The 16,155-nt window shown below is 36.8% G+C and overlaps 2 protein-coding genes across 2 annotated transcripts in view; both read right to left on the bottom strand.

Moving 5' to 3' along the window:
* LOC107665301 (tau-tubulin kinase 2-like) overlaps nt 1-6,822 on the bottom strand; it is an 11,506-nt gene extending 4,684 nt beyond the window's left edge. The window contains exons 1-13 of the mRNA XM_016456126.1: nt 6,627-6,822; nt 5,206-5,346; nt 4,141-4,288; nt 3,848-3,921; nt 3,589-3,729; nt 3,333-3,437; nt 2,937-3,002; nt 2,718-2,810; nt 2,518-2,643; nt 2,287-2,444; nt 1,999-2,194; nt 275-486; nt 6-184 (exon numbers count right to left, since the gene is read on the bottom strand). Coding sequence (XP_016311612.1) covers nt 6-184; nt 275-486; nt 1,999-2,194; nt 2,287-2,444; nt 2,518-2,643; nt 2,718-2,810; nt 2,937-3,002; nt 3,333-3,437; nt 3,589-3,729; nt 3,848-3,921; nt 4,141-4,288; nt 5,206-5,274 — 1,567 coding nt within the window. The 5' untranslated portion in view covers nt 5,275-5,346; nt 6,627-6,822. The remainder of the gene's footprint in view (nt 1-5; nt 185-274; nt 487-1,998; nt 2,195-2,286; nt 2,445-2,517; nt 2,644-2,717; nt 2,811-2,936; nt 3,003-3,332; nt 3,438-3,588; nt 3,730-3,847; nt 3,922-4,140; nt 4,289-5,205; nt 5,347-6,626) is intronic.
* Nucleotides 6,823-8,890: 2,068 nt separating this feature from the next.
* LOC107665330 (solute carrier family 35 member F6-like) lies at nt 8,891-14,162 on the bottom strand. The gene is made up of 6 exons (XM_016456159.1): nt 13,973-14,162; nt 12,893-12,965; nt 12,463-12,634; nt 12,018-12,233; nt 11,731-11,841; nt 8,891-9,580 (listed from the first exon to the last, which is right to left on the bottom strand). The coding sequence occupies exons 1-6, from the start codon at nt 14,047-14,049 to the stop codon at nt 9,102-9,104; spliced, it is 1,128 nt and encodes a 375-aa protein (XP_016311645.1). The 5' UTR covers nt 14,050-14,162; the 3' UTR covers nt 8,891-9,101.
* Between the last annotated feature and the right edge of the window lie 1,993 nt (nt 14,163-16,155).

The following is a 16,155-nucleotide window of genomic DNA, read 5'->3' as shown; positions in this document are numbered from 1 at the left end:
TCCTTCTGAACCGCAACCACCCTCAAGCTCCACTAGAACCCACTCCTGTGAGTCTTGTGGGACGGGGCTGAGATTGACGGCAACATAACCGCTGCTGGCCGCACCCTCCTCGTCCTCCAACGAGCCCTGCTCGACCCGACAGATGGACCTGTCTTGGGCCAGACCTGGACGTTGCTTCCCTAAACTAATAAGACAAAGAAGGAGAAGTGGTTATGACATCTCTAGAGACCTATTCACATTTATAAGGAAGACTATTAGGATTTTCTTTACTGACTAGGCCTCAAGGAAGCGTTCAATTGTGGGTTTGGGTTCAGGGGTCAGTCTTTTGTCTAACCCCATGCTCTGACTATGGCGCATCCTTCTCAGTAGAGGAGCCACACGGTCGATGAGCAAGGTCTCTGAGCGCACACGTCTGGGAGAGCCCTGGATGGAACCACTGTTGGGGCTCTGGTTGCCCTCTTTGCTTCGCTCCTCCTCACTAGCCACCTGAATCAGAAACACAAGCTCATGACCATCTCCGACTTAAATACATACTTGCAAACTCCGAACCAGTGAAAAAGGTGATGGGTGGGGTATAGGTAACAACAGGCCTACTCTTTAAATTCTTCAAAATTTTTTGGAGCAGTTGAAATTGTTTCAGAATTTTTTTATATTAGAATAGAACTATGTGTTGTTTAGGTATCAATACTGTTTTGAAAAAACATCACTGTCTATCCTAAACTGTAAAATGACCATAAAAAAATGATGATTTCAACAACTTTTCAGTTCAAATAATACAAGTTTTGACAAAAACAGTTTTATGAAATGATAAAACTCACATTACAGTTGTATATTATACATATTTGGTCTAGACAAACGGCAGATGGTCAACAAAATTGTAGATGGGCTAAATAAAAATGCAAATTCACTCTCTGACAGTAGGTGGCTAATATACAAAAGCAGAAATACAGCAGTTACCCCTGTACAATCAAGTCTGTGAAACTTTTTCATCTCTAAAACAATCTGTATTGTGTAAAAGCTATATAAATGAAGGTGACTTGACTTGTACTGGGGTAACTGCTGTATTTCTGCTTTTGTATATTAGCCACCTACTGTCAGAGATTGAATTTGCATTTTTATTTAGCCCATCTGCAATTTTGTTGACCGTCTGCCATTTTTGTAGACCAAACAATTCGACGCCGGATTTTCTGAAAGACTGAAATTAAAAGATGATTCAGTGCCGACTATATTGGATCCGACAGTAATGTCGCAATACACAAGCGTGAGTAACTGTTTTTATTACGTGATCACTATTGCTTTGTCTGTTATTACAGATCGTTTGATATGATTGCGTATTTATGCGTTTTTAACCTAAATCACAGCAGAGTCCATCTGTGAAGGATGTCGGATGTCAAACGTTCATGCAGATTTTTAAATATGCAAAACCGTTAGCCAATCATAGTGGTGGGCGTTTACTTCCGAGTCTACAATCTGCCACGCCTATTCAAACGGAGAGTTCTGATGAGAGGGGGGTCAAAACAGGACAGAAAATAGCCTATTACTGCTAAAATATTGTTTTTTTTATGTAAAAATCTTTATAACATTATAAGTGGACCTCAGAGAACACAAAATAATAAAAAAGGCAGTTTCATGACCCCTTTAATTCAGTGTTGGTTCAGTTCAACAACTGTAAAGTTATGAAATTATGAAACACGTTCAATTCCGCTATAAGCAGCTCTACAGAAGATAGGCCTAATTGTTTTTTTTTAGTTTGACTCTCAAGATCAATGTTGATTCAGTTCAATAACAGTGTGGATGCTGCAAAATTTGTCAATTATTAAATACATTCAATTCAGCTATAAAGTGGTGCTGTGCTTATAAACACTACTTTATTAGGCATCATCATAACCCCCCACCTCCCCCCTTAAATGTCAGAGCGGCTAATTTTGCCAAAAGGCAACGTTTGCATTTGCAGGTATTTAAAAGGGGAGATTAGCAGTTGTTCTGTCTGAATAGTACCTTTCTGATTAGTGGTTGAACATGGTTGAGGTTTCGGTCATGGCTGTGCTCCATATCCTCCCAGATATCTGCTCCCTGTGCAGGCTGCATTGGGATGGGTGCGCAATTATCAGCCTCGCTGAGGCGCTCACCCTGAAGGACGTCCTCTGTGTTCTCACGCTGCAGATCGCCCGGAATCACGGAGGCATTGGCCATGCTGGAAGGAAAAACATTAATTTATGTAGACCTCAAACAGTTTATATAGAGACCCAATATATCATTGAGTCATTGTAGATGCTAGACATCTACCCCAAATATGCAGGTGTGAGGCGGGTCAACTGCTGGGCTGTGGTTGCCAGGGTTCCAACATTAAGTGTGTCCTCTGAATCTGTTCTTTCCCAGTCATACAGGTCGTTTTCCACCACATTATAGCTCTTCATGCTGTTGTCAAAGACTGACATCAGTAGCTGCAACACAATGAGAGAGCATGTTAGTGATTGGTTTACAAAGTCTATGGTCAAGAAAGGCTAAATTCAATACCTGATAATCCGGTTTAGTGTAGTAGTCCAGGTTGGAGATATGGTCGAGAAAAACACTAAACTCATCTGGGAGGTGTTTCAGCATGAGGCGATGGTTGTATGTCTCCTTCATATTTCCGACCTGTTCCTGTATTGATGGCAGGACTGAGAACACCAGCATATCTCTTATCCACGGAAAATTATGATCAGAGCAGAACTTACTTTGTCTTTGATTTTTCTCCAGGGTAGCTGACCCACCATGAACTCCACAAGCATGTAAAATAAAGACCACAGGTCATCATGTCGACCCATTTCCTTTAAAAAAAAAAAAAAGAAGGATGTACATTTTAGTGAAATATGAACAAGTAACATGACATGCTGTGTATAAGACACCTGACTGGCATCCGCCATTAGCTTGAGAATGTAAGAGAGAGGAGTTACCCTATTCTTGTGAGCATTAACTGAAGCATAACGGACGGTTCCTCTGAATCCTGCCACTGGACGTGGCTTTAGACAAAAAAAGAGAATGTGCAGACATAAGTAAACATACAGAAACACATTACAGGGATAATTCAGACAAAAATGAAAATTCAGTCAAAATTCTGACATTGAAATTTAAGTCAGTATTCAATTAAACATCTTGACATCCACCACTATCCTTTTTGGTGCATTCATGAGAGTTTGAGACGTAGCAATTGGAATTTGAGTTTGAGTTTGGAATGACAGGACTGTGAGTAAATGATGACTGAATTTTCATTTTGGGGTGAACTGTCCATTTATAACACTTATATGAAATTTCATAAACATAAGCTTTTAAAGACATCTGTGATTACTTACTGGACGGACTTCTTGACATGAGTTTGTAAATTGGCGTGCCAACCCAAAATCAAGCATATAACAGGTTCGGCACGTACTGGCAAGTCGACCCATTGCGAAGTTAGACTATTTGAGGAAAAAAAAGGTTAGATGACTAGTTTATATAGTCTAAAAAGAAATAATGAGGCCCTGTTAAACATGAATTTTAGTCAACATTAAAAGTGCTTTTAGGCCCAGGGCTGTCTGTGAGAGAGCAGAATCTTTAGAGCACTCTTACGGGTTTGATGTCTCTGTGCAGGAAGCCCACAGAGTGGATGCTCTCGATGGCCTCTAAGATTTGTCGGCCCAGCCTGAGTGTGGTGGAGAAGCTGAAGGTGCCACGGCTCATGTTGCGTCGAAGGTCTGCCAAGTTCCTTCCCTGCAGTTCAATGGACAAACATCACTTCAGGTGACTGAGATCAGGGTTGTTGTGTTACTTTGAGTTGTGTGTGATAACGTCCCATCAAGAAACAAGAATAAATCATTTGATACCCCACCTGAAGCTCCATAACCACATAGTTGAAGCGGTCATTGCGCCCACAGCCAACAAAACGACAAACATGGTCTTTACCTACGAAATGGGTCAAGGTAAAAATGGTTAATGTCAAACAAATCCATATGTATTTTTAATTAATATTCCCCTTGTGTTTGGCCATGTATGACTGCCCAAAATAGAGTAGCACACACAGTGCAAAATGACTCATCAAATTGTGTTTTCATGCTTGTTTTATATACATTAACTAAAAAAATAAAAAAAAATCAGTATCTTAAATGTCTGTGTTAATTTTACCCTGAAGTCTTTTCAAAACTGCTACTTCCATCTTCAGGACCTGTTTGGGTTGCTGGGCAGACTCCACTTTCAGAGCCACATTGACTTGGGTCACCTGGTCCAAGACTTCATAAATCTCACCAAAACCACCCCCGCCAATTTTCTTCAACTAGATAAGAAAGATAAATTCTGAATGAACGACGAAGAAATCCTGAAACAAATTACTATGCAAACATTTTTTGTCGATAGGATTTCTTCATGTTTTTGTTTCACAGTAATATTGTAAAATATTATCACTTAACTGTTCTTAATTCTATTTAATTCTTAGAATTACTTAGAATTCTACTTAATTCTATTTTAATATACTTTAAAATGTAATTTATTCCTGTGATGTCTAAGTTGAATTTTCAGCAGTCATTAATCCAGTCTTCTGTGTCACATGATCCTTCAGAAATCATTTTGATATGCTGATTTGTTGCTCAAGAACATTTCTTATTATTAGCAATGATGAAAACAGCTTTATATTTTTGTGGAATATGTGATGCATTTTATTTTTCAGGATTCTTTGATGAATAAAAAGTTCAAAAGAACAGCATTTATGTCACTTTTGATCAATTTGATATATCATTACTGAATAAAAATATAAATTTTTCAAAAAAAGAAAAAACATATTGACCCCAAACCTTTGAAAGGTAATGTACTGTATATATTTTTTCCTTCTATAATTGACTAAAAAGCTTTCAAACTTGTGTCAGAGAACAGATGTTACAAAACAGATTCTGTTCAGGCATGAAATACTGCCTTGAAAAAAATGTCCTAGCAAAACAACACTTTTGTCATGAAATTTAATGCTGTGTCTCATTACTATTAGTCAGCATCCTGTATAGTTTTCTGTGCTGATGTTAGCACTGCTCAACACACCTGCAGTGTATCGTTTGACTGAGCTCAAAAGGAAAAAAAAAGTAAGTAAAAGTTTACATAAAAGTATCTGACAGTTATCAGAACATCTCTACGAAACTAACAGTGAGTATTTGAATAGTCCTGAAGCCTTGTCCTCGTAAATACAGCTCGTTCAAAACAACTCACCACTCTCCATCGCTCCCGGACCATGCTCCCGACAGCCAAGATATCAGTCTGCTCCCCTGACCCACTCATCCTGAGGCTCAAGAGTGGACTGAGCACACTCGGAGAAGATCTACACCTCACATCAGTGAGCTCGGGTCCTCACTGAAACGAAACAGATTTGTAGATTTTAAAAAGGCTTAATTTAGTTGAAACTGCAGAGTTACAGTAGAAATTAAAGGCTCTAGAGTAGTTTGCAGACATAAGGGAGATTTCTTTACCTACAGTAGCTGTAGACAAGACAAAAATAATGAAAGATGCATTTTATTGGCTCCATCCATTCGTAAAAAGACCTTCTGTAAAGGCACCCAAACTACATGAATCTGACCTGTCATAAGGTTGTCTTTTAGGTAAGATCTGTATAAGAACCTGTCCTGATTCTTTTTTTTCTGACTGACTGCTAGGGTGCAGAGCAAAACTGATGGAGCTAAATACAGTCAAATCCTTAAGGAACAGGCTTACTGTAGGCCTGAAACAAGAATAAAATTCACTATATCTGCAAGACAGTGACTCAGGGAAACATAATCTGTAAATCCACATCACAAAGACTACAAAATATTGGCTTATACGCATGCTTAGTTGTAAGACAGAGAACCTGGGCTCTGTTTTATGTCAACGATAAAACAAAAATGCAATCATTGCTATTGCTGTATGTTTCTATATCTATATATATGTTATCTATATATAAATCAAAACAAAACTGACATGAATATTTTACATTTGAATAAATTTGAATTTGATTGGAGCACAGAAATATTATAGTTTAAAATATATAAAATTATTGTCTGTCTTAAAAAGGACCCAAGGCTATTAAAAGGTTTTACTCAAGCTTTAATCATTAAATCTGTACTGTATTAGCAATACTATCATTTTTTTTCCACCAGTCAGAACAGATGGATGACAGTCCATACTAGCTGCATGCAGTAAGTTACTGTTTTTAATGAGGATCATCTTAAGGATGGCTGCAGCTGGCCTGTTACATGTCTTTAATAGCTGGCTGTGTTATTGAATTGTAATCCTTTTAGTTTATGCTAACATCCACAAGCTATGCTGAAAACTGCCGCTGTCTCGTAGATGTTGGTTGAGGCTTTCTCTGTCCTTTCCGCTCCCAGTGATAACGGGGAGACATGGGACACAGGCTAGCTAAAGCATCAACCAGAGCCAAAGGTTGGCAAAAAAAAAACCGCAATGAAGCGACACAGCGCTAGCTAATTAGCCAAATTGAACATCGGCACCGCAACATACAGCTATTATTGAACATACGGTTGCCAGGTTACACATTGGCAACACAATGTTGTGACAGCTGTAATCCCGCTAATAATGCGGACTAGCTCGCTAAACGGACAGCACGCGTTCATTGAGGGACCCGGCGTGTACATTATTACCTCTGTCTGCAGCGATGGTCCAAGATGTTTCCGAAGACTTCAAAACATCTTTTTTGTTCTACACACCATGATGATATGAGAAACAACGGCTCTGGACATAATAATCCCATAACGTTTTGAAACGACTGAAGTTCCCGTTATTTGCCTCACTTCTCTCAGCAGCAGCGATGATGCCTGAGCGAGCGGACCGATATGTGACGTCACATCTGGTCGAATGGGTTTGATTTTAAACATCGTTTGGAATAATAATCACATGAATATTTTAATAGATAAATGATATTTAAAACAGAATGGTTATCAATAAGGTTTCATTTGTTAACATAATACGGACTCAGCATTTAATAATACATTATTAAAAACAAAAGCTGTATCACTTCATAGTCCTTAATGGACCTGAGCTCACACGCAATGAACAATTGTATTTAACTAATGTTAGTTAACTAATGGATCCTTATTGTAAAGTGTCACCGTTTTTATAATTATTCGTATTGATGGCCATTTTGTTAAAATTTGCTTTAGGATATTATGCTCACACGCTGAACATTTAAGTATACGTAAATTAAGATTTAAATTAAAAAAGCACATTATCCTTATTTTGGTCACATATCTTCATTGTGGAATTAGGCAAACATTCATTTCAAAATATAAAAAATAATTCAAACATTTAGTTAGGAAAACAATATTAGTTCTAAATGCACTCAGAAACCAGCAATAGTGGTTACACATAATTAGATATGAGATATAGGTATTACTTGTAATTAATCTAATATAATTTAATAGTCACTGAGTGAAACAGTTCTGTCCTTTTCCAGTTTTCATTTAACACAAACAAATGCATCCACAATGTACAAATGTTTCTTATAAGAATGAGAGGAATTTATACATTTATGCAGACAGATGTCAGTTTTATACTTGTAGTAAACACTACACTGTTTTTGAGACTAGGGTTCCTTGTATCTTACTCTGTAAAAAATAAAGAAAAAAAAATATTTACTGGCATTAAACTTACTGAGTGCTATTTCCATATTTTTATAAAGCAAATACACATGGACTAACAGAAGATTTTCTTGTCAGTACACAATACCCGGTTCACAGATCACTAAAAATATTCCTCAGATAAAATGTTTAGAGAAATAATGTCATCCTAACAACAGCACATCATGTAAGCAAAAAAAAAAAAAAGATTTTGAAACCTATAAAACACAGGATTAAAAACCTTAAAATATTATTCTAAGATTTGTTTGGCATTGGAATCATGTAAAAATGGTTCCCTTTCCTAAAGTGAAAATTTGCATTCAAAACAATTTTAAAATCCAAGCACAACTATCCTTTTTTTAACAGTTGAGACATGCCCACAGAAACGGCTTTAGGCAATAAGTAGTGATGGTTCCTAAGTGTTGAATCTAGGGATGCACGATATTGGATTTTGCCGATATCCGATATGCCGATATTTTTCAACTCATTTTGGCCGATAACGATATATTTCCTTTTGTTTGGAAACAACCCCAAGTCTCTCCTATGCAGAAATTATAAGCAAAATATTTTTAATTTTGGTTAAGTTTTAACAATAACTTATTTGTTAGAATTAAATAAACAACAACAAAGGTTTTGACAGTACATTGAAGCTTTAACTATAGCCTAAATAAACTATATATCTCAATCGCTGCATTTTTCCCCCAGAAAGATGCAGTGTTAACCCTAACATTTTAGACTCAATTTTAAGATTTAACATTTGTAGATGGTCTAAAGCAAAAGAGCTGTAAAAAAAATCTGAAAATCTTTGAGCTTATGATTTGTTTAAAAAATAAAACATATTACACATTAAAGAATAAATCAGTATATATAAAATTAATTTTCAAGTGTCATGTTTGATTTTTTTTCATGTAAGCTATAGCTTCTGACCTTTAAATCAAAACATACTCATTATTTGATGACATCAATTACTGCTTCATTTATTCAGAAACAGTCTAAATGTTATTTTGGTAGGCTATTTTACTTTTAATTTAATTAGAAGTAGGCCAACAGCGCTCCCTACAGATTAAAACTCCTTACAGAACGGGCTTTAGGACCTGGGGGAGGCTGCCGCTGCTGCCACTGCACGTGCTATTACTGTTTACTCTATCACACACCAAACGCTTTTCTGTATGTGCTTTCACAGATTAAATGCAGCGATCCAAAACAGTCAATCTAATCATCATTCAGACAAAAATTTTCTTCAAGAATGAGCCACACTGCTGACTTGATCTAATCACTAGCACACCCTGAGCACATGTGAGTTAAGGTATTCATTCCTCTTATCGGCAAGACATATCAGCATCATTTTTCATATCCGTTTCAGTATCAGTCCGATAATATCGTGCATCCCAATCAAACTCTAAAACAATACTAAAACGTTATTCTTTCTTAAAATGGAAATAACAGTTAAAACTAAAAACAAAAATGCTTTGTGGACAGCATTTTGTTCAAAGTCCAATATTAGCTCTCATTTGCAGCTTTTCCTTCACCAAGCATCCTCTCTCTCTCTGGGGCTTCTTCCTCCTCTGCTCTCTGCTCTCCAGGGCAGCAGGGCAATTTGGCCATCAAGGGCTTGTGCAGTCCATTGTACAGCGCTGTACCAAGGAGTAGGATGATGAAGCCTAAAATCTGTAGGCCGTGGAATACCTCCCAACCCAGCGCCAAACTCATGACCCAGATGACCACAGTACGCAGACTGTCCAGCACCATGCGAGTGGTGGCACTTATTTCCTTGGTGACGCTGATGCCAGCGAAGTTAAAGAAGGCAATGCTCACAGTGTTGCCCAGAAGTGCCAGTAAAATGAGAGGCTTATGACCAATCTGACAAAAGGCGTCCAACGCGTCTTCAAGGACCTGCCGTGGGTTGTCTGCAAAACTTCCCACATGGATGTAGAACATTGGGATGAGGAGCAAAGAGAGGATGACAAATCCGAAAAAACCTAAGAGAGAGAGAGAAGACAACTAAGACACTGGGAAACAGATCAATCAAAGAAGTGTTCCTAAACTGATACGTTTATATATATATATATATATATAAACAAAATTGCCTGTTTGTCAGTAGGTGTTCATCATTAACAAAGGCATATTTGGCCGCATTTTTCTGATTTGACAGTAACAATGAATGGGGAGGACTGAGAGTGAAATAACCTCAGAAGCCACTGCGTCAAGTCAGAAAATATAATCACTCATTTGTAACAGCACTGACAGATAAGTTAATCACAGACTTAGGGGGGCTAAAATGAAAAACGGAGATCTCCTAAAAAGGGTCTAGCAAACATCTATGGTAACGACAACATTTAGTTGTAGGCCAGTCAGCATTGTTTGTTTCATTAATCTATACTACCTTTGATTTATTGCGGATTTAATCTTTTTAACAGTTAGCCTTTTCTAGCAATTAATCAAACAATAAAGACTAAATACATTACATAAATACATTTCTTTTGAACTTTCAATTCAAACAAATTTTGAAAAATAAATAACCAGCACAACTGTTTTCAACAATGATAATAACAATAAATATTTTTTTGAGTACTAAATCAGAATATTAGAATGATTTCTGAAGGATCACGATACAGAAGACTGTTGTAACGGCTGCTGAAATTCAACTTTACTATCACAAGAATAAATTACATTTTAAAATATATAAAAAAATAAAACAGTTATTTTAAATTGTAATATTATTTCACGATATTACTGTTTTTACTATATTTTTGATCAAATAAATACAGCCTTAGTGAGCATTGGAAACTTCTTTCGAAAACATTCAAACAAATCTTACTGGCCCAAAACTTTTAAACCGTAGCATGTGACATAACATAAAAGTCTATAATCATTATGATAACATTATTAATAAGTAGCATTAATATACTTCAGGGCTCAATGCTAAGGATTTTTTCCACTGGCCCGGTCGAGCCAGTGGTTCAAATTTTTACTTGCCCTGCCTACATTTTCACTGGCCCTGCCACAAAAAAATAAAATAGTGGCTGTTATCATTGTTTTTGACCTATGTTATATATTTTATTCTAAAAAACACCAAAATTTTAGATATCAGTTAAATTTTTTACAACTCTCATTTCCAATTTCGATACCACTACTAGCCTAATAAATATAAAGTCCAAAGATATTAAAGACAAGTGAACAGTCAGGAAATAATAACAAATGAACAAATTACAAGCAATAGCACAATTAAATATATAGAACAAAGATTCAAATGAAATGATGCTTTAGGTTTTTATGTTTGCAGGTGTTCAGGTACAGAAATTGAAAAGTCACATGTAAAATAACATTGCATATTCTTTACTCAGTTTTACCATTCTTGATTTTTCATAGCCATTTGAAATTAGATACAACCACTGAATTTTAATCACGAATTGATCCAAAAAGAGATTCTACACATTTGATTTAAATTAGACTGTATAATTTCAGAATTTGAAGCAAAAACAGAATGGTCTGACTTTAGCTTTGTGAAATTATGCTACATAAAACATCTGCACAAAACAAAAACAGCAGATGAGCTGAATTAGACGCAAATTCACTCTCTGACAGTAGGTGGCGCTTATGGAACAGCAGCAATACAGCATTTCCTTGGTTACCGCTGTAAACACAGCAGCTCTGCCCTTATAAACACTACTTTAATACGCATTATACAGAGGCATGATGAAAAGAAAACGCCATGTAAACGTTTCTAAAGACAGTCAGTTCCCCTCAGAAACACGTTCATATAAACCCCCAATTCAATATTTATTATTTTCTTCCTAACCATTAGGCTACGACTGCCCCATTTATGTACAGTATATACATAGGTGTATTTTATTCATATATCTTTATTTTTTTATTATCTGTGTGTTGTTGTTGTCTCTGTGTACTGGAAGCTTCTGTTACCAAAACAAATTCATTGTATGTGCAAACACACTTGCCAATAAAGCTCTTTCTGACTTCGGACTCTATTCCGCACATCGTGAACAATGAGCTGCTCTGCCTGCTACAGTATTTTCTCCTCTTTGTGTCCATCTTCAGCGTCTCTGGCCTCTGTTAACATCCTGTTTACAGACTTAATATAATAATAATGGCAATATATTCAAAATTTTACCTTCAGTCCCAACAGCCTTCAGTGGATGCACATTGTGCTTGTAAACAAACTTCTCCTCCAGGACCATCTGGACTGCAACAATAATCTGCGCCATGATGATCAAAAGGTCCCCTATAAAACAAGATCAAAAGATAATCAGTGCAACAGTCCAATCAGATAGAGATGCAAGATACAATCAAATAAAGAAAAAATCCTGATATCCAGCCTACGAGAAGATTTTCTGATTTGTAAAAGACAAATAGTCATTACGTATGATTCAAAACATTCAGCAGCAGGTAACTACTGACCTGTGATAACCTCACTGAGCTTATGGGAGTCATTCCCATGGCCACTCAGAAAGTCAGCCAGGCCAACCACCACCAGACCAAGGATGGTGACTAGGATCCCAATCCACTGGCTGGGCTGCAGTCGCCGTCCTAAGAACGCTACAGACAACAGTCCAGTAAAGATGATCACAGCTCCTCGCAGCATCTGGAAACTAGAGGCGCTGGTCATGTTCAGTGCTAGAGATATAAACAAAGAGGAATGAATACACAAGCACAGAACCTGTTTAAGTAAATCCAAGAATAAAAAGAATAGATATATATAGTTTTAAAGAAGATAATACACAGTTCATTCACTTATACTGCTGACACTGTAACGATACAAAGCTGGTTGTAAATTGGTGAACCTACCTTTTAAGGACTAAAGACTATTGACACAATATACTCCACACACACGTTGGATACTCACCAATATACATGATGGATGTTCCCAACATGTCACAAAGGGCAGGGGGGAGGAAAAGTAGGGGGTTGAAACTTTGGCCCGGATCCATCGTGGGCTCAGGTTTGCACCGATCATGACAAAGGAGAATGTGGAACACCACCAGACAGGACAGCTCTCCCAAAAACATTCCCACAGCCTGGAAGGGTGAGACGAGGAGATGTGCGGTGAAGAAAGGAGTAATTTATTATTAAGATGCATGCAGGAAAAGCGACAGAGACAGGGAAAAGTGATATGAAGAGAAGGACATAGAGTCAAAACCAGTTCTCACTTTGCCAAAACATAAATAACTCTTTCAGTTCTCCGTTTCTTGAGAGGTACTGAAAAAAAAAATGCTGAGAGCGAAGTTTGATGTGAATAGTGTGTTGTTTTCTCGAGGATAGATAAATATCATTACCTGTACAAAAGGGTGGGAGAAGGCATGAACTGGGGTACCATTACATCCAGGTGCAGAGAACATATCAGCCCATCTAGAAGACAAACAGATTTATTAAAGGTCATTAAATGTGTAAATGTGATATTAAAATTCATCCAACTTAATGTGCATTAATATGCAGTATAACAGTAAATAACGCAGTCATAGCAAACATTGGCTCAAAGATAGATTTAGTTTGGGAAGCACGCAAATCCGTTTGTCCAAACCAGTGGTTCTCAAAGTTTTTTGGTCACACCCCCTTTAAACTACTCCACTTAAGTCACTATAGGTTTAATAAGTAACTATGCACATGGTACAGTAATGTCATTTTTACAACCATGAAATGACAATGCAAGACTTTAACAAATAGATTTTAACAGCTCCTTTAGATTTAACAATTTGACGATTGATTTTAGAAAGATTTGGTTATAAAGAAGAGTCATTGTGGTACTGTAAGAAACGAGTGTACAAATATAGTTAAGTGTTAAAACAGAGATGCATCAGTGTCAGTTTTTCAGCAGATACTGAGTGAAGTGTGGTATCAAATACCATCTGCCTAGAAACATCAAGCTTGTTTTAGATACAAAGCTGTATCAATTTACAAGTTACTTAACAGCTGACATCTTCTTGGCTAAATGGACCAGCAAGTTGAATGCTGCGATTGCACTACTGACTAATAGTCACAAGGGTTTTGGTGGCAGAATTGCTGATTTTGCAGCATCAACATGTCACGACACGTCGGATCTTCACTATTTCACGTGAGTCGTCTAATCATCTTGTCCTAAAATATTTCGTCTGTATATGTAAAGTGCATACGTTGTTACTGAAAAACAGTCTTTCTTTCATCTATTTTTTTTGCTTACATTAACAAAAAACCATGAGATATTACACAATAAAATGACACATCTTCACAAAATAATAAGGACACGGAGTACAGTTTTGTAAAAGAAAATGTGAAAGCATCCTTGTCTGTCCTATTAATAGAGGCAATTAGTTCAGTTAATATAAGTAAGCAGAAATCACATGTAAACAAACACCATCTAGCGCGTGCGTGCTACTTACTTTGCGGAGAGTGTGTTAATAGAGCCTGTGGTGAGCATCAGACCGGCGAGAAAGAGCTGGTATTTTGTCCAAGCCATGGTGAGTGTGGGACTGAGTGACCATGAACATCAGACACTCAGGCTCTCTTGAGATTTGTCTTTCTTGCTGATGATGAGTACAACTGTCTAAACAGGTCGTTTCCCTGTATACAAATCACATGATGGCGATCATGTGACACACCAGCTGACGCCTTACTTCCGCAGATTTTAAATGTAGAAATGCCCAGATCTTCTGTCTTAATATGATATATGAATCATATATGAGCAGCCGAGCAATCAATATGCGATTAGAACAACACAGTAATTTGAGCAAAATTAATTTGACAACTAATGTGATCGTTCGACTACGATGTGTTTCTTTCCTGACTTGTTGGTACAACAAATAACAACAAAAAACGGATGTTTACAGTATTAGATAAATAGCTAAAAACCTTTATTTAATTCAGGATACAGTATTATACGGTGAATTCTTATAAAAGATTCCTTCGTTCCAAATGTTTGTGCGGCGTTTGAATCACTTCAGTGACTCGGTTCCTTTGAATCCGTTGACCAAAAAGATTAGTTCAGATTCATTTGCTGACCCTTTAGCACGCCAGTAGGTGGCGTCCAGTTTATTTTTCGCTCTGATTGACATAAGCAAGTCCGGACCTTGTTTTCTTTAAAGGGGTCATATGATACGATTTCAAGTTTTCCTTTCTCTTTGGAGTGTTACAAGCTGTTCGTGAATAGATAAGATCCCTAAAGTTGCAAAGACTAAAGTCTCAAACCCAAAGAGATATTCTTTATAAAAGGTAAGACTGGTCCATGCCCTCCTAAAACGCCTCGTTTAAACACGCCCCCACATGTCTAAGTCACGATGTGGGAAGATTTGCATAATGCCACCCAAATGTTCACGCAAAGAAAGAAGATAACTTTATTGTTGCTGCCACCGCCATGTTGTGAAGACGCTGTACTTTTTTTAACCTTAAACCGCATAAACACATTTCATTACACCAAATACACAAAATAATGTTATTTTTAGCAACATCATATGACCCCTTTAAAAAAATCTTTAAAATCTTTCAATGATTTAATATTTAAATCATACTATCTATTTGTATGCTATTAACACTTATTTTAGTTAATAACTAGATGAGTAAAGTTTGCAAACAAACTTTGAAGTTGGCTTGAAAAAGCCTTGTCTGAAAGTAAAAGCTTGTGTAAAAGCTTAAAGTTTGAAAGTTTAGATAGATATATTAGATAGAAGTTAAGTTAACATTAGATAACATGTTGCTAGCATTATTTAACATGTTGATACATAATTAGCATGATGTAAACATATTGCTAGCTTGATTCTAACATGATTTGCATGTTTTTAACATGATTATCATGTTGTCAGCATGTTTCTAGCATGTTTCTAGCATGATTAGCACATTGTTAGCATGTTGCTAACATGTATTTAACATGATTAACATGTTGCTAGCATGTTTAACCTGATTAACCTGTTGCTACCATGTTTAACATGTTGTCAGCGTGTTTTAGCATGATTAACATGTTTGTAGCACAATTAGCATGTTGCTAGCATGTTTTATGTTGTTTGCTACAATAGGCAGCTTAAATACACCATTAGTTTCACCGTACAAAAGCTTAAATAGCATTTCAGTAAGTTGGCTTTCTCAAGCCAACTTAATAACTATTCCATAACTTATTCGTTAGATACCAGATCTTTTTTTATTAGATGGTTGTACTTATTCAAGTAGTGACTAGTATTTAATTATACTTGACTGGTTAAGAAAATACAAACTATTTAGTTTTAAGGATTTAATGTTAAAATGTCTTGCGACATGTCAGTGTATCGCAAACGTCAGGCACAGACGCTGAAGTTTCTTTCTCATTGCTTGGGGTTTGTTGCAGATTTTTGGTAAGGAGCCCGATAGAGAACCAGGTCAACATGCATTTTTAACACGAATGTAATGACACTGTCAACACATCCTGTAACATATCTTGAAATAATAAAAAGTGAAAGTGATATGGAAATATAAAGGTCTCCTGTTTCAGTTGGTCTCACTAATAAAATATTGCACATTCCAGCAGTGCGCGAGAAGTTTCTTCCATCCAATCACAGCGTGCGCTTTTGCGCCTTGTATCGCCTCGCCTTCAGTCCGA

The sequence above is a fragment of the Sinocyclocheilus anshuiensis genome, unplaced genomic scaffold (genome assembly GCF_001515605.1).
Source record: "Sinocyclocheilus anshuiensis isolate Anshui unplaced genomic scaffold, SAMN03320099.WGS_v1.1 scaffold199, whole genome shotgun sequence".
NCBI lineage: Eukaryota > Metazoa > Chordata > Actinopteri > Cypriniformes > Cyprinidae > Sinocyclocheilus > Sinocyclocheilus anshuiensis.
This window is presented reverse-complemented; position numbering and strand designations above follow the sequence as displayed.

What these genes read in the sequence shown, in the direction of transcription:
- LOC107665330 (XM_016456159.1), bottom strand. Translation starts at nt 14,049, where the DNA reads ATGGCTTGGACAAAATACCAGCTCTTTCTCGCCGGTCTGATGCTCACC. An exon ending in ATTAACACACTCTCCGCAAA is followed by an intron (nt 12,966 to 13,972) that starts GTAAGTAGCACG and finishes TTTGTCTTCTAG; the next exon opens with ATGGGCTGATATGTTCTCTG. An exon ending in GAAGGCTGTTGGGACTGAAG is followed by an intron (nt 9,581 to 11,730) that starts GTAAAATTTTGA and finishes TCTCTCTCTTAG; the next exon opens with GTTTTTTCGGATTTGTCATC.